Source organism: Astyanax mexicanus, chromosome 3 (assembly GCF_023375975.1).
Source record: "Astyanax mexicanus isolate ESR-SI-001 chromosome 3, AstMex3_surface, whole genome shotgun sequence".
Lineage (NCBI taxonomy): Eukaryota > Metazoa > Chordata > Actinopteri > Characiformes > Acestrorhamphidae > Astyanax > Astyanax mexicanus.
Genome location: NC_064410.1, coordinates 32,661,411 through 32,684,184, shown reverse-complemented (window position 1 = coordinate 32,684,184; position 22,774 = coordinate 32,661,411). Strand labels below are relative to the sequence as shown.

General features: G+C 36.7%; 1 protein-coding gene across 2 annotated transcripts; it reads right to left on the bottom strand.

The window, feature by feature from the left end:
- Window positions 1–1,264: 1,264 nt before the first annotated feature.
- stard3 (StAR-related lipid transfer (START) domain containing 3) lies at window positions 1,265–22,396 on the bottom strand. 2 transcript variants are annotated; one of them, XM_049476370.1, is made up of 15 exons: window positions 22,136–22,396; window positions 14,473–14,742; window positions 12,945–13,022; window positions 12,654–12,731; window positions 12,445–12,498; window positions 11,754–11,871; window positions 8,118–8,219; window positions 7,420–7,475; window positions 7,044–7,136; window positions 6,134–6,196; window positions 4,997–5,092; window positions 4,583–4,662; window positions 3,422–3,526; window positions 3,239–3,332; window positions 1,265–2,083 (listed from the first exon to the last, which is right to left on the bottom strand). In XM_049476370.1, the coding sequence occupies exons 2-15, from the start codon at window positions 14,692–14,694 to the stop codon at window positions 1,976–1,978; spliced, it is 1,347 nt and encodes a 448-aa protein (XP_049332327.1). In that variant the 5' UTR covers window positions 14,695–14,742; window positions 22,136–22,396; the 3' UTR covers window positions 1,265–1,975. The 2 variants fall into 2 exon arrangements, with proteins under 2 accessions (XP_049332327.1, XP_049332328.1); XM_049476371.1 differs by lacking the exon at window positions 22,136–22,396 and adding an exon at window positions 18,440–18,658.
- Window positions 22,397–22,774: the final 378 nt, after the last annotated feature.

The window sequence follows — 22,774 nt, the reverse complement described above, 5'->3', positions numbered from 1 at the left end:
ATGTATATATTTTTCTGTGGTTAAATTGTCTTTATATAACTAAAACAGCGATTCCACAGTTTTGAACAATAATGGGCTGTATTTTGAGTATTGTTCACTGTTAAAATGTCATTGCATGACTTTATTTCAAGTTCCCCAGTTCTTGTTTGATTTTTTCTTCCAAGATCTATTTTTACTTTATGTTAAAACATTTTGGTGCAACATTGAAAACTGTTTAAAAGGCTCTTTAAAATAACCATATACAAGAGGTTTTATAATCAAGAAGAACCATTTAAGCAAGAAAACTATTAATTTATGCATTAAAATGGTTCTAAAAGTAATCAAAACTGTATAGAGAACTGTTGCATTTTCCAAAGAAACAATGAAGATCCTCTTTTAAAGACTGTATGCAGATTCAGTGCATTTTCCTTTCTTTATCTCCTTCTGTGATTCTCTTTTGGCTTTTTCAGTTAACTGTAATTTTGAGACTGATGTTCAAAAATAAGCTTTGCTCTGATTGGCTGCCCTTAATAGTTCCTCATTTAATAGGCAGCCCAGGCTGAAGCTCTCCTGTAAACTGGACAAAAAACTAAATGGGTAAGACTAATCTGCACTAGGCTGAATGTGTGAACACATGGTGTAAATGTTTTTAATGTTTTTAATGTTTTTTTGATATGAGAAAATTTATTTCAGCCAGGCTGTACTCACAGCTTATTTTACATATAATGTATGCATGTAGTATTCAGTGGTAGAGTGTAAACCATCAACATTGTGTATTAAACGTCTTGTTAAAAATGTAGAGAGAGAAATTTTTCTTTTAATGATTCAGGCCTTTTTAAAAACCATGACCGAGTGACAACAAATTATAAAGAACAGAGCTGAGCTTGAAGACTTATGAACAGACGAAATTAGTTATAAACACCAAACAATATGTAGAAAGTAGAAAAAAACAGACCAGATCATTAAAAAAAGCAGTACTGCGAGACATGGTGGAGGTAGTGTAAGAACAGTCATACAGACCACTTGCCCTCATTTGTGATGTAAATTAACAAAGTGACTTATCAACTACAATGATAACAGAGGTGTACAGGAACATAAAATTGCATCAGGGAGGGCAAAAATAAGCTTTTTTTGACCTCTACATTGTGCATCTGTAGCGTATGGTCAAGTAGCTCAACATATTACACTAAACAGATTTATAATAGAAGCAAATGAACAGCTGAAGATGATTAATCTTTTGGAAAGTACGCTGAAATCCTGTATATATATATATATATATATATATATATATATATATATATATATATATATATATATTTTTTTTTTTTTAGAACTACAGCTGGGCTTTAAAATATATATATTTTTTCTGATCCATTTTCTCCACAATTTGAAACGCTGAGGGTTTGGGTAACAATCCCTGTTCATATAGTCTCCCCCATCATTAGGATGGTGAAGACTAGCACACTCCTCCTCCAACACATTTAAAGCCAGCCATCTTTTTTTAAACTGCTGCTGATGCAGCATCACAATAAAGTGACATAATTTTAATGCACCGGAAAAAAAAAAAAAAACACCATGGAAACCCCCTCCTCTCAAACAAGGTGAATTTCTGTGCCTTTAACTCTTATTTACAGTGGGAGCCCACAGCATCTGAACGCTCTCCGTTCCAACACCTCTTACTCTTGTCGTTGGGTACAACTAACTAACTAACTAACTAACATACTAATCATTAGAGAAAATGGAGATAAAGAAAAAAAAGGCTCAGATGTGATGTCTTCAAGCAACAGAGATGAAAACTGAATATCCTTCGAAGGTCAGGCTGTTTCCTTCCATATTACTGTCAGTGTGCTGTACTTCCTCCCAGCCAGGGGTGGCAGTGAATCTTCACATGGCAACCGCAAAAATACTGCTGTGTTGTAAAAAATGGACAGACCAGAGCGGAGTGCAGCGTAATTCTGCTCCGGCATAAAGAGTAAACAAGTCAGGTGCTCCTTGGTTACCGTAGACATGCACGGACCTCCATAATGCGATGGCGGAGGTGAGTCATAAACTCGAACATGGTAGCTGCCAGAGACTGATGGATCAGATACCGAGGGAGACGACCCTGAGAGAAAGAAAAGATAAGATGCAGCAACAACAACGACAATGAGGGGTCGTGAGGGAATTGGGGGGGGACCATTGGGAATAATAAGGGGAAATTTGGAAGAATAAGGCAAACGGGGGAAATTGGGAGGAGTAAGCGAAAATTGGGAAAAGCAAGGGAAATGGGGAAAATAGGGAGTAATAAAGGAAAAGGTGGACATTGGAAAGAATATGGGGATATTGGGAAGAATAAAGGAAAGTAGGGAAAGGGGAGGAATAAGGGGAAATTGGGAATAATTAGAGGAAATTGGGAAGAATAAAGGGAAATTGGGAAGAATAAGGGAAAAGGGGGAATTCGGAGGAATAAGGTGAAATTGGGAGGAATAAGGGGAAATTGGGAGGAATAAGGGAAAAGAGGGAAATTGGGAGGTATAAGGGAAAATGTGGACAGTGGGAAGATTGGGGGAAATTGGGAAGAGTAAAGGAAAAGGGGCAAAAGAGGGAAATTGGAGGAATAAGGAAAAGGGGGAAATTGGGGAGAATAAGTGGGAAGGTGGAAATTAAAAAAGAATAAGTGGAAATTGTGAAGAATAAGGAAAAAGTGAGGAAATTTGGAGGAAGAAGAAAAAGTGGGAAATTGGGAAGAAAACGAGAAAAAGAGGGAAATTGGGAAGAAAATGGAAAATTTAGGGGAATAAGGGGAAACTGAGAAGAATAAAGGAAAAGGGGTGAATTGGGAAGAATAGTGGAAAAGGGGGAAATTAAGTGCAATGGAAGAAAATTATAGGAAACAGGGATGGTATAATGAAAAATATATTCTATTTCTCAAACTTTTCAATAGTTTCTATGCACTTGCAAAAAATCTGAATGCACACTGTTTGCGTATTATTTGTAAGCATTACATAATTACCTATACTAAGTTGTAACTTGTACATAAATTACTATGTACTACTATGTAAAGTATGTACAAAGTATTTAACTGTCATCACTAAATATGGTGTAATTCTGGATGCTATACACAGCTTTCCCTTTTATTACTAAAACATCCTCAGCTTCTTTATTTTGTAGCTTTTTTAAGACGACTGAATATAATCAGCACATAATACCCACTGTTTACCAGGAGCAGCAATTAACTGCTTTATATAAATGTCAGCTGTACAGAAGAGAGAGGACATACCTTCAGATCAGTGTTGAGCACCCAAATGAAAGTGCAGACTGAGGGATTACTACTGGACTTCAGCACCACAAACCCTCCCGGGCCATTCTCTCCACTGCAGAGAGAGAAAGAGGGTAATGGTGAGCACTGAAACTCTGAATTTACTCTGTAAATGAGTGCAACTCAAGAAAGAAGAGGTCATACCGAACATAGCGAGCGTGTGGAGGTTTGGCACTGTGATTGGTCGACATACCAGCGGAGATGTAACGGTCTTTCTTCCTTTCTACCCTGCGCACGTTTACAAAATCCCTATATGGAGGGGTGGTAGGTGGTTGGGATGGGTAAAAAAAAGATTGAGAGACAATTCAAAGTAATTCCCAGAAAACTGAAAAACACACACAAAAAAACTGAAACTCTAGCTTAAAGCATCTTCTGCCCTCTATACAGCATAAACAATGCTGCTCATGGAGCAGTGAGTAACCTTCATCCTGTAGTCCAACCCTTATTAACTTCACTCATGTAAATTTGCATCCATAACTCCAGCCAGCTCTTTTAAACTATGCTACATCTTTACTCCCTCCACACACCCTATTAAACCAATTAGTGTATATAAGAAAGTAAATAAATAGTGTCTCTTTAATATTTAAAGTTTGTCCAACTTAATAGTGTACTTACATTTTGAATAATTAATTATTCCCAAAATTATAGCTACTATTCCATTAGAACATTATGTGTTTAGCCTAAAAACACACACAGGCAATACTGTATGTTTTTTGAACACCTTTACCAAACAGAAGGCTGTGAAAAGCCATCTTCATCAATTATGTCTGCTCAGCAAAAGAATGGCTAAAATGACTAAACATAAGTAAGTGAAAAATAATAAAATCACACTAAAAAAGAGGAATACTCTTTACCATATTTATTTTGGATCTAGTTTGACAGTGAAAGTGAGTGAAACTTCAGTCACTTGGCTGAATTTAACTTTAATTTGAATTTTCCACTTCCTTGTCAGTTCTATACAGAGCTGCCAGAATTTAACAGCTGCATATTTTAAGGTGGAATGGACAACTCCAGTGACTTATTAACCTCTTAGCCTGTAACAAGAGATTTTTTACTGTTTTACCTTCATAAACATTACATAAAACAGAATGTGCATCAATGGTCAATAGTTTTAAGTGAATAAAATGGCTATATGTATGTGTCCCTGTCAATGGGGTTGCCTTGTTTCTATTAAAACCACTATAAATAAAAGTCCACTTTGTCTGACTGTTTATATTTCAACCACTGACTTTTACAGGTGAACTGGTGGAAATTGTCTTTAATATACTTTAATATAATTAAATGTGTGTGTGTGTGTGTGTGTACCTGGGAGACACGACTCCACCTGCTGCTCCTGCAGACACATCGTATGACACCAGTGTGTTATCATCCACTCTCTGTAAAATCTGCACACAAACACAGACATATAGGAAGAGTGGAAGTCTGTTCAAATTATATACTTTATCATTAATTTACTTATTAATTCATTCCAGTGCCTATACAATAAAACTGTATTAGAACTGCATTAGTCCACATTTTAGTGAAGGTATAGTATCTAAATTCTACAGCCCTTAAGAAATACTAATTCTAACATATTATGATGGTCTTTGGTTTATACACCAACACATGTTACAGATGGTCCTCTAAATAAATAAAAATAGGGAATGGGTCCTTACATAGGGTGTTCATATGGGTTCTGCGAGTGTGTGTGAAAGATTGTTTGTGTTTAAGTGTGCGTACCTGGCATGCTGACACTGTTCTGTTCCACTGCACCATCTTCTCTGGCTGTAGAATGACCTCCTGGTACACTAGCTCAGCAGCACACTGCAGTAGTGCCTACACACATGCAGCACACAGACAGGGAGACAGAGACAGAGAAAGAGAGAGAGAGAGTAAAAAAAACAGGCTAAAACAGGTATTTTACAAATATCACCTGATATATCTATATATATCTCACAGTTTTAAAACCAAGTAGGATTTTGAATTGGCATTCAGGTGTTAAGATATTTGCAAATTAATAATTTTATTAATTTAAATTAATATTTTATTTGTTGTTCAGTCCTCATCACTACCTTATCTAAAGAGTTCGTGGGAAATTGACCTTTGAATAAATATAAGTGATGTCAATAACCCGAACTATGCTCAAAATCTACCCATGAAATTCACTTTAAAATGTATTAGCAGGATTTATCTTATTTAAATGATTGTCCCAGATGATCCTGATTTTTGTAAATATGTATATTATTTGGTTAAGTGAAAATCCTTTTGGAAGGGAATAAATCATGAACTTGAGAAAATTATGAACATTCACCTTTTTTCCTTTGCTTTTTTCTTTTGAACTTCAATAAAATAAAATAACAAAGTATTGTTTTTTTAATGTTTCTAGATGCTACACCTCAAGTTTCATCTATTAATCAGTTTCTAGTTAACTCAGGTTACAATAGTGCTTTATCTGGAGCCACTGATATATAACTTATAACAGATACATATGTATGGCAGTTGTTGATGTCTCATCTTGAAGAACAGTCTTGATCAGATTATTTGAATTATCCATTTTTTTTTTTTTTTCCCTGCTTTATGAACTTGTGAACCATGAATTAGTATCTATGATCCTGTGAGTCCAAAGCATAGGTTTGTATTTGTAAACATAACTAGCAAATAAAACAGGAATAGGAAAAAAGGTTACGTGCACTGAATAAAACAAGTCAACTGGATGATTCAGGTTTGTTGCTCAGATTCAATCTTCCTGGCAAAAGCTAAATAAGAGTCATTGCTATTCCAAAGCATTTGAAGTTGACTGCATTTATTCACTGACCCCCTATTCTAAAACTGTGAAGAACAACAAAACAAATTATAATTCAGAAAAAAAGATGATACCTTCAGAATAAATGTCTTTCCATGGAAAGGAATCTCCAGTGTGTACACACAGTCCCCTATATCCTGCATAAACACACAAACACATATAATAACTACAAAGCTCAAAAACAAAATGGCAGTGTCGTCATATCTCCAAATGAAAAGTACACAGAGATAACAGGAAGTAAGTTCTTGCTGAAGGAAGGAGCTGTGGCTGATGTGCACACTGCAGCAATGCTGGGTAGTCTGGAGTTGGCTGGACTCTTGACTGAATGAATGAAGTTAAATGAGTAAAGTTTCATTGCAGAGCAGCTGGATGTTTTCTGTTTCTTTTTGACTTTTTATTAGTCAGAATGTTGTTTGAAATTTCCATTGCACAATGTAAATTAAATTCAATAAATCTAACTGGCATGTAGGGGCCAGCATTAAACTGTGGCACCATTTAGAGTGAAAGAGAATTTTTTTTTGTTTTTGTTTCTGTTCCTGGTATCACTTCTCTGCATTCCTATCCTTCAAGAACTTAAAGTGCGGGTTAGTAGGTGAAGAGCATGATATTGTTAAGGCAGACAAAACTTGTGCTGACAGTAACTGTGAGATAGTGGTCTATATACATTCTTTCCCTTTGTTTTTATTTTCTGCTGAGCTACCTAACTTCAGAAGTAAACTACTTCAGCAAACTCACAGATAATAGAAGTGTAAAGCTGTTATTGTTATGAACAGCTTTTCATATGCCTGCTTTCATATCACAACTGCACCATATTAAAATATAGCCAGATACTTGTGGACAGAGTGGGACAGACATTAATATCACAACAGTTCTAAATGTGGACTTTGTTTTGACTCTTTTTAAAGATTATTAAGATAGTATGTCCACCCTTGTGGGAAGGAATTCTTCTGGAAACCCCCACCAAACACATGCACACACACTTACGTTATTCTTCTCAAACTTCCAGTTTTCCTCCTGAGACAGTATCTGTTCCACCACAGCCATCGCCTCGCGGCCCTGCCGCACAAACTCCTTCTCCTGACAAACAAAGAAGGAACAGAAAGGGTTATGACATGATTAAAAATTTTAACTGAATTTTACTTGCTTTACAAATTGTTTCTCAATTTGTATAGCTCAAAAAACTATAAAAAGTATTTTTTGCTAAAATGGATTAAGATAAGTAAAATATTTTCATAAAAGCATATTCTATAAATGTTCTATAAAATACTTTTACAACAGATAATTTTACAATATTTATACAAAAAGTAATAACTATTTTTTTCACCATTTTAGTCCATAACAAAAATGTGAATTTCAGCACCTGTGCAGTTACTGCTCTTCTGCCAAGGCCTTCCTCATCAAGGTCTTCCTCGGAACCTAATAAACATAAATACACGCACACACAAAGTTAAGATAATATATGGAGATGCAGTAATGAAATACATAAGATACAGCTCTGGAAAATATTTAGTAGGCCACTTTCTGAATCAGTTTCTCTGATTTTACTATTTATAGGTATATGTTTGAGTAAAATGAACATTGTTGTTTTAAGCTATGAACTACAGACAAAATTTCTTACAAATTCCAAATAAAAATATTGACATTTAGAGCATTTATTTGCAGAAAATGAAAAATAGCTTAAACAACAAAAAAGATGCAGAGCTTTCAGACCTTAAATAGTGCAAAGAAAACAAGTTCATATTCAACGTTTTAAGAGTTTAGAAATCAATATTCATGCATTTTGGCATGTTCTCTTCCACCAGTCTTACACCCTGCTTTTGGATAACTTTATGCCACTCCTGGTGAAAAAATTTAAGCAGTTCAACTTGATTTGATGGCTTGTGATCATCCATCTTTCTCTTGATTATATTCCAGAAACTCATCTCTTTTTTTACATGGTCTCAAATTTTTCCAGAGCTGTAAATCTATAGTAAAATACATTAACAAAACAATTGAAAAAAATATATATATTTGATTATATCTGACATTTTAATGTACGTAATATTTGTAACTTGCTACCTGCAAGGGACTCTGGAGGAGAGTAGAACTGGCCGTCGGATACAGCTCTTGGGTAGATCATACGAGCACTTTCACATGCTGCATTTATCGCGGCCAGATATGCTGTGAGGAGGAAGAAATACATATAGGAAATTTACAAGTTTAAAAAAGGTATAAGGTATTTATTTTCAGGTGATTTTACATAAGGGGAGGGGTGGGCCATGTTTGTGAAATTACTAAATTTACTTACTAATAGAGTCTACCATGTGTTCCTAATGAAACACCTATACCATTATAGTTTGGTACGAATGCACGCAGCATTAAACCCTAATATGTATAAGCACTGTATGTGCAAATATTTGTGTACACCCCTTGTAATAAATGCATTAAGCTGCTGACACAATAGAGAAGTACTGCCAATAGAATAGGATTTATGGAGCAGATATACATGAACCTATTTGCTTCATTACACTAATTTACAGTATGGGCTACAGGGATATGAAGCCCCCCAGTGTTTAGTTGTAGAGAAGTGGAACTGTGTATTACAAAACACTGAAATTGTTTTTGGATAAGTTGGGGAGTTATATTCACTTTCTGTGTTGGAAAAACAACGTGTGCCCTCTGCCTTTAACCCGTAAGTGCCCAGTGCAATTCAATCCTCACAGTAATGGCTCTAGCAAACTCAGTACTCAGTTCAGTACGGGTGACCTCAGTGCAGTGAAACTCTAATTAGCACCAGGGTACCTGTCTCCACATCGTCTCCTCAGCTCTATGTGTGTCTTTGTTTCGCCTCACTATAACCGAAGCTCGTCACAGGCAGTTTCAGTGACGGCGTGTTCAGCATGCGAGGAGAGTTTCAGTTTCACGACAAAAACACAAAGGTCACGAGGCGCCCACGGCTACGGCCCCGCAGCGCAGCGTGCATGTTTACGCATCCAGCTGGGCGGTGCGGCCATCAATACCCTCTCTGTTTTCGAGCTGGTGACTCCTTCAGCCGTGCCGGGTTCAATCACACCCTGTTACATCACTGACACTTCTTCAGCTTCCTCCATCAAAGTACACTCTGTTGCATCAGTGGTGACCAAACATACTTAGCCCAGAGAAAAGAACACTGCTCCTGGTCCTGTGTAAAAATCTTCCTTTCAGTAATATTTTTTTCTTTTCAATTTTGACTATGACTTAATAAAAGTCTATGTACTGAAACTAAAAAACTGAGCTGGTTCAAAAGTGTTGTTTTCAATTTGTCACAAAAATAACTAATTAACATACCTTCGTGCAAACAGCCTTTATACAGCAGTTTAGACCCACCAATTTACATTAACTTATATATTAATCACATCCCTTTTTTGGGGTATTGGGGGATTGGGGATAATGTAAACACTAAAGACACATTCAACTACTATTTAAAAAAAACAAACTGTTGCTTAATGTTCCTTAATATTTTTTCAGTTTCCTATATTGTAAAAAAATATCGATATATCAAAGTATTGCAGTATTATATTTTGTGATACTGTATTGATTTTCCAAAACACATTGAATTAATTCATACTTTACATAAACTTTAGTAGCAGACAGTGATTCTTTTTGTCTTCTGCTCCTATTCTTCTGATTGTATAACAAGGAAACTCACTGTGTGTATTTATATTTAAATATAATATTTAAATATATTTAAATCAAGGCAATAAATCACCTTGCCTACAACTTATATATACACAATACAATATATATAAGAATGGCTTTACACACACGCATATATTAAATATATATGTATGTATGTATGTATTTATGTATCTACATGCGCGTGTAGTGTGTTGTGTGTATATATATATAAAGCCATTCTTGCTAAAGTCCCTGTCTATTTATCTTCTCTTTTAAATGTAATGCAGACATATCACAGTATTATCTCTCTTGATATGTTGTGATTTGTTGTACCTAAAATTGGGACTTAATTCATACAGAGAGCTTTTAAGTTTTCTGTACCATCAGCCACCAAAATGAACGTAAGATTCAAAAGATTGTACCAAACAGTTTAGGGTGATAAAGTCAGCTGAGTCCAGATTGTCTTTGTGAAGATGTTTTATGTAGTATGTATTATGTAACTGTTTGAATATGTCTTTGTTAACAACTGTGTTGCTGAAAGAGATCTGTGATCCCAATTGGATTTTACCTGGTTAAATAAAGGCGAAATAAGTAAATAAAATAATCGCAATATACTGACTTGTATTATGACATGCATCAGAATGGGTGGGGCTAAACTGCTAAACTTTTCCCTAAAAATACTGAGTACCTCAATTTTACTCTATTAACCAGGTAAGACACCAGACACATAAATAGATAAATATAATCTTTTATTACACAAAGTATCTATAAAAGTTTTGTTTTTAAGAAGTGAGCGAAAGTAAATTTGTCTACAGCTAAATGTCTGTTATTTTGCATTAAGTGTGGTTAAAGTGTGCGCAAACAATTAATAAATTACTAAAATATTATTAGCCTTAATCAAGTCAACTTTTTTGCCGTTTTCTCTCATATATACATTAAAGCATGTAAACCTTCCAAAATAAAGATCTACATGTAGATTAATTTCTGAGAGTGTTAAACAGAAAATATGGTGGGTCTCCTCGATTGGTGGAGTCGTGGAGAAAGTTCAGGGTGGAGATGACCCAGAGGAGCTCAGGAATGCTGGTAAAGTTGTAGCTTTATTGCTGGTTAGGGTCTGATGGTTCTCTGGTGGTGGAATGTTGTCAGGTTTGGTTAGGATCTAAGGCACCAATGAAGAGTCCTTCTTCATAAAAATCTTGAGGAGAACCATGCAGATCGTCTTCTTTGGTTTAAGAGACATAGTGTGTGTGTGTGTTTTTAGGGCACTCCTTTGTTAGTGAAATCCATAATTTCATTAGTTGATTAGCTGTGAGTTGGATTAGACCAGCACGTCGTCTGTAATGTGAGAAGTTCTTGTGGCTCCGAGATTAAAGCTCACGTGGGCGTCCGGCTTCTTCCTCTTCTTCTGTTCTTTGCTGGAGCGCGTTTGAGAGGTTTCCCGTGAAATCATCTCTAACCCTTCCAAAATGAACACACCAGGGGATTATTTCACTACTTTGTTGGTAGAGACTGTGAACGGCACATAGGTGTTAGTCCGAGGTTTAGTCTTGTGGAAACAGAACGGGCACGGGTATGGTTTAATAGCACGGGTTTGGAGGCACAGTGTTTAGAGGGATAGCATTCAGGTGTGCATACTGCTTTAAATGACACCATTTTAGGTGCAATTTGATTGTTATATGATACCTCAGAGATGCAAGGGATCATATGAAGACTTTAGTAGTAGAAGACCTAGAAAACTGGTCCGAAAACATTCATTTGCTACAGTAAACTACACTTCTATGAAATTCCAATAAAAGTAAAATGTTTTTTTTTCAGTAGCCACATTATAAAGGTGTTCCCATATCCAGTTAGATCAATTGTTCCAAACTGGAAGCTTAATAAATAATGCTTAATAATGCTTAATAATGTACTGTAATTTATATATAGCTGCACTTCTATGGGCTAGGCACATTTCTACCCTTAGAACAATGGATATAAAGTTGTGAGGTAAAGCTGGTAAGGACATGTTAAGAATGCAGGGTGAAAGCTAACCAGGGTTTTTCTCTCCGTGTTCCTTACCTCGCTCATCCTCTGCCTCCTGTGTGAGAACTTTAAAGTCGAGAAACCAGGTTTCTAGCCAGGCCACCACGAAGGAGGTGATGGGAAGCACATAGCCAAAGGCATTCTCCGTGAACAACTGCACAAAGCCCAACAGAAACAAAAACATAATAATATAATAAAAATAATAATAATAATAATAAATAACTTCCATAATAATTTATTATACTTAATGTTATTTAGTACCATTTCATCCAGGGTTCGGTATTAGCTCTTGGCAAACGTACTGTGAAATCTATTAGCTCTATTTTCTCTTCTATTTCAAGCTTAAACCATCCACAGTCCAGCACAATCAGAGTTAAATAACTGCATTGCCTTGTTTTAAATTCAAGTTCACGGAGAAACAAATTATGTAAGAGATAGAGCAGACAAGAGACACAGCTTCCAGTAGAGTATATATGAGTGAACAGTGGTCCGGAGGGTACCTTCACCATCGCTGTTGGGCAAATACTTGATTTTTTAACATTTACATTTTCAGTAAAATACAATTCCAGAGTTGTTGTTTACATTTCTTAACAAGTAGCGACATTTTATGATGAATTGAAAAGAAAATGCTCCAAAATGACTTGTAATAAAATCTGTACAGTTCTAAACATGACCGTGCAAGAAATCAAACTGTATAGTGATGTAAACATATGCAGGTTAGACTCACATCTGAAATGATGACTTTGGCAATAAGGAAGGCACTGGTCACCAGTGTAGTGAACTATGAGAAAGAAAATCAGAGACAGATCATTTAAACTCCTGCTTTACAACAATCTAAAGTGAATTCAAGCTAATACATTAGAAGCTGAGAACATCATAACCGTGGTGTGTGTGCAAGGGTGTGGTTGTGGTTTGTGTCAGGCTTGTTGGACTTACCGCAATAACCCACCAGTGCCGTAGTTTAAAGGCAGCATAAGCGATCTGCAAGCACAAAAACCTAAACACTGCTAAAAGCTGAAGATAAAGAGAGAGAGGAAAAAAAGGAAGTGTTAATTATTTCTTATTATTCTTTTTTCATTCAAGCTTTCAGTAACAAACTTAATTCAGAAGTTCTGAATGTTAATAACATTTATGGTAAAATACAGTACCTAATAATTGTATTCACAAATATATAACAAACAACAGATTTATATGTAAATGCATAACTGATTGATACGATTTACTTACAAATATATCAAAGAAAGACGACCTGAAATCATATCGAACGACCTCCTTCTCCAGATTCAACCAGATACTCTTGTTTATCTGTGACAGAAAGACAGACAGGCAGACATTTATAAGGACGGAAAAATCAACAAAATCTTATTCAGTTGTGATTCGTTTTACATGAGTGTGAATGAATGAATGAAGTTAAACGTATGTAGCTCCTTTCTAGAGACTGAACACCTGTTTTTCAAAAATATTCAGAAACTAGTGCCCATGGGGGTGCACTTTTTGGCAGGTGTGCCAAATTCGGCACAACACCTTTTTTCCTACATTTTTTTAGAAACTAAGTTTTCAGGTGCTCATGGGTTGCACTTTTTGGCAGGTGTGCCAAATTTGGCACAACACCTGTTTTTCTACATTTTTTTAGAAACTAATGGGGGGCTCATGGGGGTGCACCTTATGGCTTTTTGAAATTTTCAATCATGCTTTACACATAGCACTCATCCAAACACACCGGTGAGTAGCGGCAGCCAATCACGCACAGCGTACTCTCAACCGGAAAGAACCGTCCACCTGGAGGACTGCCTTGGGCACAAAAGTCATTGACCCAGGACAGAGTGACAATCCATATCAGGGCATACGGTCATACACACATACAAACTTACACACACACACCAGGACAATTTAGAGTATCCAAATTTACCTGAACTGTTTTTGGACAGTGGAAAGACTGGAGTAAGTCCCTGGAGGAAACACACAGAGAACATGGAAACTCCACCCAGATGACTTGACTTGACTTGATAAGGGACTTGAACTCAAGACCCCAGTGCTAGGAGGCAAACTTGCTAATCACTAAGCCACCGTAAAGCTGAGATAGCGTAAATATTATTCAGTGAATGTAATGGTATAAGTTAAGACTTGTAAATCGGCATGATGTTAAATAGAGCAGTTCAGACAAGTCGACAGGCAACTGTGGAAAACATCCAAAGGACTTCCCAGAAAACTCATGCTTTTGGCAGCTTTAGTGAGAAATTAGTCTGCAGTGTGAAAGTGATGTGTAAATAAAGAAGCCACTCCCATCCCTGCTATTTATATTGAGATTTCTTATTCCATGACAGTCATTTACATTCTACATGTCCCATGGTAAATTTACATTACCCTACCACCCCATGTAAAAACAATCCCGTCCAAACTTCTGAACATTGTTCTGAGGGAATCTTTTCCCCCTGCACTGATCTGTTACAGTGCAGAACATACCAGCAGTGAATCAGCACTACTACTGCTAAAAGTTTAATGAGACTGCTGCTGCAAGTGCTGTGATCTATCAGCATGTCAAAAGGCTTACACTGAACCAGGCTGTGTTCAGAAAACTGTGTTTCATTCTGTGGACAGACACAGATTTATTTTACTGGCTCTACTTTACTTTTTTTTTTTTAACTGCACATGTGGAGTTTCAAGATGTCCCACATGCAAGACATTTGCTTCCAGAATACACCTGGAATACATATGTATAAAAATAGAAAAAACTGGGCGATTAAATCTCACTCACGTTTAACTCGATGATCCAGAGGAGGGAGACGAAGAGCAGGTCAAAGGTAACAAAGAGGCAGAAGGTGCGGCGGACGTCAGAGATGGCCCTGCGCTCTGAGGGAGGCAGTGGGAGGTAGCTGGATGAGGGCATGGACAGGGAGGTCTGAGAGTAGGAGGCGTTTAGGGAGGAAATGGCAGGAAGGCTCTCCCCCAGTTCACCGTATTCAACTCCGCTGGGCATCACTCAGCGCAGTTGAGCCACCAACAAGAGAGAGAATCAGAGGAGGAGCTGTGGAGAGAACAAAGAGGCATTGTTTTAATTCTGTAGGCACTGACTGGGCATTAAGTACCGAAGACACTCTCATCGTGCTATACAGAATGCAGTCTTCAAAAACATTTACTTTATCAAAGCATTAGCGTTAGCAATGCTAGCTAGGTAGTGCTTAGTAGTTGTGCTTCAGTAACTTCACTATGGCTAAACTATTATAACTGAGGTAAGAAGGTGCGAGTGGCAGGCACATGCTAGACTGGTGGAGTTAGAGGTTAGGGGTGTTAGGGGATTTGGAGCAAAGCCAGTCACGTCTGTGTTGGAGGAATTTGAATTCAGAGGCTATGTGCAGAGGCTATGAGGGCAGTCATGAAGGAACGGTCAGAAATAGCTGAGAGATCTAGTAAGTGGTTGTGAATAAGATATTTTATAAAGGTCATAGTGTGCTTGACAATGTAGACAAAGGCTGTTGGGTGCATGTGAAGTTGGAATAAGGGTATCAAGGTTGTGGGTAAAATCTTGTAATGTTCTATGTAGTGAGCTTGGAAGGGAGTGAGTCTGGGATGCCTGACTGCTGAGTCTTTTGGAGTTGTGGTGGTCCTAATTCAGCACAACTCTGACAAAGGGAGTTACCTGCCAGATAATCCCTGTGAATAGTTTGGGATTTAGTGGATGATTAATGTATTTGTGGTGGGAAGGTGAGATTTTTCGTGTTTGTGTCAAGGATCATAAATGGACACAGCAACCTAGCTAGGTTCTTCCAGTTTGGAATAAATGTTGCTGACCAGATTATAAATGACCACAGCAACCTAGCTGTTAGGTGTAGCTCTTGTATAGTGTATTAAAGTAAATATGGTATTCCTCAAGGTTCAGTTCTAGAACCTCTACGCTTTATGCATCATCTCTTTACTGTTACAACTTTAAGACAAAGACTGTTAGCTTTCAGAAAAACATTAATGCAATATTTTATTCCAAACCATTTTGGAACACTTCTTTTGGTTCTTTCATTGTGAAATTCTGCCAGAATGTAAAGAACAACCACCAGTTTGACAGTATGTGAAACGGTGAAAAACAACATGCAAGGTTTTGTGTGAGAGCATTATTATACTATTACTTGGTATTTTATTATTTGAATGCCATCAGCTTCTATTGCTATAAAGATAACACAAAAAAGGCATATATTGGCCAACACAGATCAAACACCTTAGCTTATTAAGCACGGATCCATCTGCTTGTCCCTAGAAACTGACTGTCTGATTTAATGCTTATTTCTGATAGCTGCTTAGTCTGGAAAAAAATCAGATTATGATTATGGATACATACACAATATTTCCCATTATCAACAGTCACCTTTACATAGATCACAAGGTGCTGGCCTCTAGTTAATACCTAAAATTTTGAAATTTACAGCAGGGGGAAGTGTTTGTCTGTACAAAGCCTTCTTGACCTGAAGATTATTCCATAACCGTGGGGGTCTGTATGAGAAAAAAACTTTCCCTGAAGTAGTTTTCATAAGTCTCACATTAAGATTTTGGCTATTTAGTTTCCCTGTTAGATAAAAATGTATACGCATCAAGCTCTTTGGTTAGTTGAGTTGTAGGAGCCGATGTCCTGTTGCTCTCATTAATTCACTCAGACCTGTTGATAGTGGGGTGGATAGTGGGGTCAATCAGCATTGCAGCGCGTGCTTTGTATCACAATGTGATAAACACTGATTTGATAACATCAAAAGTTTCAGAAACGTGAGGGTCCAAGAAGATTGCCCTAGAAACTCATGCAGATGATGTTTGTGATGTCCAGACATGCAAATCCAATCTGATAATTTGAAAATAACAGTGCAGACAGTCATCTCTGCTCTGAACTTAACCTAATTGTGGATGGGTTCCTCTTTTGGCTCTGTGGAGTTTTTCCTGCCACGTCTGGTAATAAATTTGGTCAGTATTGTGCAGAACTGGTTTCTGGATGTTCAGACGGACTCTGCTCTTGCTAATCATGCACTGTTTGTGTTTGTAACTGCTGGCCTCAGTCAAGGACATCCAAAATCACATGGCCAACTTCTCCCTACTGCTGTTCTTTCCCAGCTGAAGTGTGATCTTTGTTCACTGAGGAACTAAAAGCTGACGCATCACAGCGAAAAACAAATCATTATCACATCTCATTATCAACTCATTATTACCCCATCATTAAACAAACAAACAAACAATCAAGCTAGCAAGTGGTTCAAATTCTCTGCTAAATTAGCTGTTGGTATGCTAACAGAATCATTGTGAGAGTGACTCATAGTTTGGTGTGATACATTTCACTCTAGTGAAATGTACTGTGACACTGCTTTACCATAGTTACCAAGAAGATGTTGGATCTCAAACATATTTTTTAAGTCTTTAAAAAGTGGTCAGGAAAGACATCGTGAAGAAATATTTTGCCACAAGAAAACATTTTACCCCAATTTACCATTTCTAGCATGGACCCATATCTCTGTAACATGGACCCATAGGATGGACTGTATCTTGCTTTGTGACAAGATTTGTTGTAAAAAGCGATACACAAATAAAATTAAATTTAATTAAATACATTTTTTTTTTTTCATTTTTTATAAAAACACATAACATTGGTGGTTATGAATAGTGAAATGTCTCCATTAGTAAGTTTCTCTATAACGGAACAGTTTAAACCAAATCCACTCTAAATGTGTTCTTAACCAAGTTGTGCAGGATTTTTTTTTTAAATCAATGTAGTTCCTTTTTAACATATAATTCACAGCACCCATATAAGTTATAAAACCCAAAGCTGCTGTAGTCTTACATATAGTATAATTTCAATCAAACTGTTTGAAGCTGAGGAGTTCTGTGTAAACATTCTTTAGATGCTACAAAGCATTTAAAGAATCATGCTAAAAGCTACTAGATATTTGCAGTAATGAAAAATGAAACACACCTATCGAAACAGAAGGGGGTATGTGTGAAATGTGAGGTCAAATTTACAGGATTCTTCACCAACTAAAACAGGAAGTCCTACTCACACCATTTATATCTAAGAAAACGGAAATGCTGTGGTGAAACCTACAGTAAGTAGAGTATAAAACCTACTGAGCTGACACAAACTTTTTTAATACTTTATTAAGTACAGTGAATATGACCTTTTTTTTTTAACAAAGCATGATCAATGTTAAGCAAAATTTTCATAAAACATAGAGCGATGAATGTTAGGCTATGATGTATTTTTTGTATACATAGTGTAATGAACATTACACAATGCTGTTGGTTTAAACAAATACAAAGGCCTTGCTCCCACAGCCACAGTTTAACTCTGGTAATATTACAATATATAAATTTAGTATCATCAATTGAAAGATCAGGTGTACTTCCTTTTAGCAAAAGGACACAAACTTTAGTAAAAGTGTATCTAAAAAGCAACTTCAATAGAACAAACGTAGTGTCTCAGAAAACTACTTAAGTAGAACTGAAGTGGAACTGCTTAATCCATTAATATCTGTCAGTACAAGCCTCTGTCAGTAAATTTGTTATGTGCTGTGTTTTTTAACTTTTTGTGTCAAATCAATCTATTAAAGGCCTTTAGGAATGTAGAACTAAAAGTTAATGCTAATGCTAAATGAATCCTTTGAAAAATAAGCATTAATGTACTACAGTAGAAGTAAGCATATTGCCATTGGAAGAAACTGAAAATATTGCTTGAGTAAATGGAATTAGTAACAACTCACCCATGCTCATCTTTGCTGAGAGAAGAATAACAAACTGAAGAGTCTTAAAATCTGTTTACAAGAAAATAGCATACAAACTAAACCTTGCTGTCCAGTGAAATCACAGAACTAATCAAAACTTCCAGACAGACCGAAGTCAAAATCCTTATTACAGGCAATCAGACTCCACACAGGCTGAAACAGAGACTTAAATTCAGAGCCTGTTCACCACCAACAAGAAGTGAAAATGTCTGTACAGCAGCTCAAGGGAAGGCCGTGGGAAGATCATAATGGTCCACCAGCTCAATAGGTTTATTATGTGTGTTTACAACAGAACACAGACGCTAACAGCGTGATAAAACTATGTTCACTTATGAATAAATCTGTGTCACATTTTCATTGTACTACTAACCATCTTATATATGATCTAACCTGACCTTGTGATTCTTATTAGTATCATGACATTATTGACTTCTGTTACAAATCTGATAATATTCTTGTATTTTTTTATATTGCAGTTAGGGGTGTGCCATTTCATATTGTGGGCAATAATAAATTTCAAATTTCATTTTCTTGCAATAGTGTATTCTTGACATTTTTTTTATTCAGTGTTGTGTCATATTGTCAAGAGTATTGTTATCGCAAAAATACCATGAAATATTGTGATATTATTTTAGGGCCATATTGCCCACACCTAATAAACACACAATTTGCTGCATTTGCTGTATGCTAGCTAAATATTTTTAAAGAGTATATAAAGACAAGCTTATGTAAACAATAAGACACCCTAGAATGGAAAACTGTATTTATATTGGCGTAAATTAATAATTAAAGTTCAGAACTTTTAAAAGAAAATCCAGCATGACCAAAATAAGGATGTAAAACAGGTCAATTTCAAAACCTCACAATTGATATGTACATGATTGTTGGCTTATTATATTTACACCCCCAAAAGTTTTATAAACTATTCCACTAGCGAATGCTTTTAATGGCTAAACACAACAGCCTTTGCACTGTGGGTAGTAAACAAATTGACAATACAAATGGCAGCAAAGTTGCTATGAAAAATTATGATAGATAAACACTGTTAAATCCTCTACTGTTCCACCATGCCAACTTACAGTATATTCATTGTTGGGTAGTTATCAAATTAAACAACAAAAAACATAACTATAATCCACATTACAATAACGGTGTAAATCAGAACAGATATATATATGCTATATATGATACATTTACATATATCATTTCATAGTGACAGTAACAGTTTCATTTTGAGTAATGAAAATAGGTTATATAAGTGGAGCACAAGGAAAACCAAAACAGGATGTGGGCCTTTAACACACTGGATACTTGAGATTTTTCAGTCTCTCAGAGTCAGAAATGTTTTCATCTGCTGACCTGTGAGCAAGAAGCAGGGAAACCCCTAATGAAGGATGACTGAAATTCTCCTAAATTGTAAGTAAAAACTCAGCTCATTAGCGGAATTACAATTAGTGGAGTTAATAGTTGACGGGAAGATCTCTGAAGCTTTAGGTCCTGCTGCTACCCTCAAACCTCTTGCCATGTGAAATCACACGCACTAATGCAGAACTGGAAGTGTTTATTTTTCCCCTTTCCAACAAGAACAGCAACTGCTGAGTAAATCTGCAAACCAACACAGGAATAGCCCTTAATACTGGGACAGATTTAAAGAACATATATCTCACATTTTCGTACACTATTTTCCCACTCTGCTCTGCCTGACTGGCTGGAATTGTGAAAGAGTTGTGACTGGTTTATGAACAGTCCCGGCTTTAACTCTTCTTATAACCTCAGAATGACTAAAGAGGGGCTAAATTGATAAAGGCCAGATATACGGATATATTAAAATTAGTCATTTTTAGGGATAGTACCAGATTTTGTTCCAACCAAAAGCGGTGGTTAACAGTAGATGAACCCTTAAATGGACCAAATGTATACAATGTAACAAACATACAAAACTGGTCTGGCCTTTCAGGTGTAAAAAAACGCCTTAATGTTTATGTTGTAAATTCATTATTTGACCAAAAAACAAAAGTACATTGTTTCAATTAATTATTTAGGTTGCCAAAATTGTAGTGAATGCCTAGTTTTTGGGACAGCAGAACAGGTTGGCCTTCAACACAATATCTTTTCTATTCTTGCAATTTCACTGTCACAGACTAATGTCCTTGCTAGAGTCCCATTATCCTGGTAATTTTTGTGAGATGTCTTTTTCTTCTCTTGATGTTCTTATTATACCAACTGTATTTAATATCACAAGTTTTTAGGCATATAAACGATCGCATAGACACTATACATAATAAATAGGTGAGCTCTGTGCGGCAGCAGAAAGCAGCAGTCCCAGTTCATTTAAGTAGTCTGACCAGTATTTCTTAAAGAGTGATTTTAAAGGAAAACTACCGGACACACGGACAGCTGTGGCCAAAAGCTGTTTTTGTTTGAGCTCAATTGTTCAACAGTTTCCTGTAAATTCCACTAGGAGCATGATGCGAATATCTCAAAAGGCAAAAAAGTTTCTCAGTCTTTGTGGTGTAAGGAGACATTCTGACAAGAGACTTCTAACATTTAAAAGCCTATTAGTAGATGGTAGGCACACAAGTTTCCAGATCTTGAGTGAAATGTACATTGTAAAAGTTTTACAGTGTTTACACGCTAACTCGCACATGTTTATTATAAAGAAATCTTGATATCGGCCCATAACTACATAAACAATATTTTGACTGTAAAATAGTAAATATTGTAAGGTTTAAATCATGATGTAACATAAATGACACCAACAAAACCTATTATTAACATTTTGTACTAGAAATCAGGTTAGAAATAGTTATATGGGACGTAAAATATTTAAAATGTTTAAATACATGTTTGAATGGTTGGAACATACTTATAGAAGCAAACACACTTTTAAAAGTATCTAGTATTATTTGTAGACTAACCCAGCACACCTACATTCTCTCAGGGTGTTCAGTATATGTCACTTAAGAACTTAAGATAAAACTATAAGATAAAAAAGACAAAAGGACAGAGAGCTGTTAGGAACTAATGATGAATAGGGTAGAGAAGCACTGACAAACCGTAGCAACAGTGGCCAATAAATATGTATATTTACATAAAAATGGTAATTTTTCGTTGTCCGGGGTTGTTTTTGTAATTAGTTAAATATGGGGATGTTTGGAATATCGTGTAAAAAAGCTCATTATTAAAACAAACGACAACAAAATATTTTACTTATTTCACTGAGACCAAACACTGTAGCCTACAGCTGAGATAGTTCCTGACCACTCAACGAGAACATTACAGGAAAACTACCTGTAAATCCAACACCACAGGTAATACACTGCTCTATTAATATAAACAATAAAACCCCACAGAATAAAACATTCCCATAACCCTCTTAATTTCTCCCTGTCGACCGAAACTCTCACACAAAAACAGCGACAAACAGAAAGTGACTGTGGTTTAAAACACGCAGCGCTGATTTATAAATCATACCCACAGCACTTCAGCTCCCGGTGTGATTTACAGATCAGCGCTCCTGCTTTAACTACACTACCCAAACAAACCAGCAGCCCAGCGGGGGTCTACCCACAAAACACCAGTTTAACCATCATTCCCAGCGTCCTGCTCCCTCCACAGCTGTCATCCCACTTTAAAGGCGCTCCTGGATCCGGTAAATAATGAAACTGGACTCACTTCACTGAGCTAGATCATCGCTTTCCCCCAGCGATCCGCTTCCGCCTCCAGCCCGCTCTCGGCCCGGGCTAAACCCGGTCCCGGTCCATGTTCAGCAGCGACACGGAGCTCCAGCCCGGGAACAGAAAACAACAACAGCTGCCTCTGGATCGAGTCCACTAAATACACGGGTTTGCTTTGTGTACAGTAACTCAGTCTGAGTGTTTCAGTCAGCATGGATGAAGTCTGACTCATAATCTCGCGAGACACGAGAGTTTCGTCCTGTTTTGATGGTGATCCAGGAACCAAGTACGTCTCGCTGCAGCCTGTAGGAAGGCGGAGTTGGACATCCAACTCCGCCCACATCCAACCCCGCCCACATGTGCTCTTGTACGCCAACCCCCCTACTTTTTTGTTCAAGAAGCACTGTGTGCCACGTGAAATACGCATATAACGCCGATGTTGCGCTAAATTTACGCATATCTTGTGAGTAGTTCCACCACGTAGCCTTGGCTACAGCACTACACATGCTGTAGTGTAATGCACAGATATCACAAAAAATAGGCTATATATACAGTACCAGCCAAAAGTTTGGAAACACTTTCTCATTCATTTTTGGTTTAACATTGTAAATAAAGTAATACATAAGGAATCATGTGA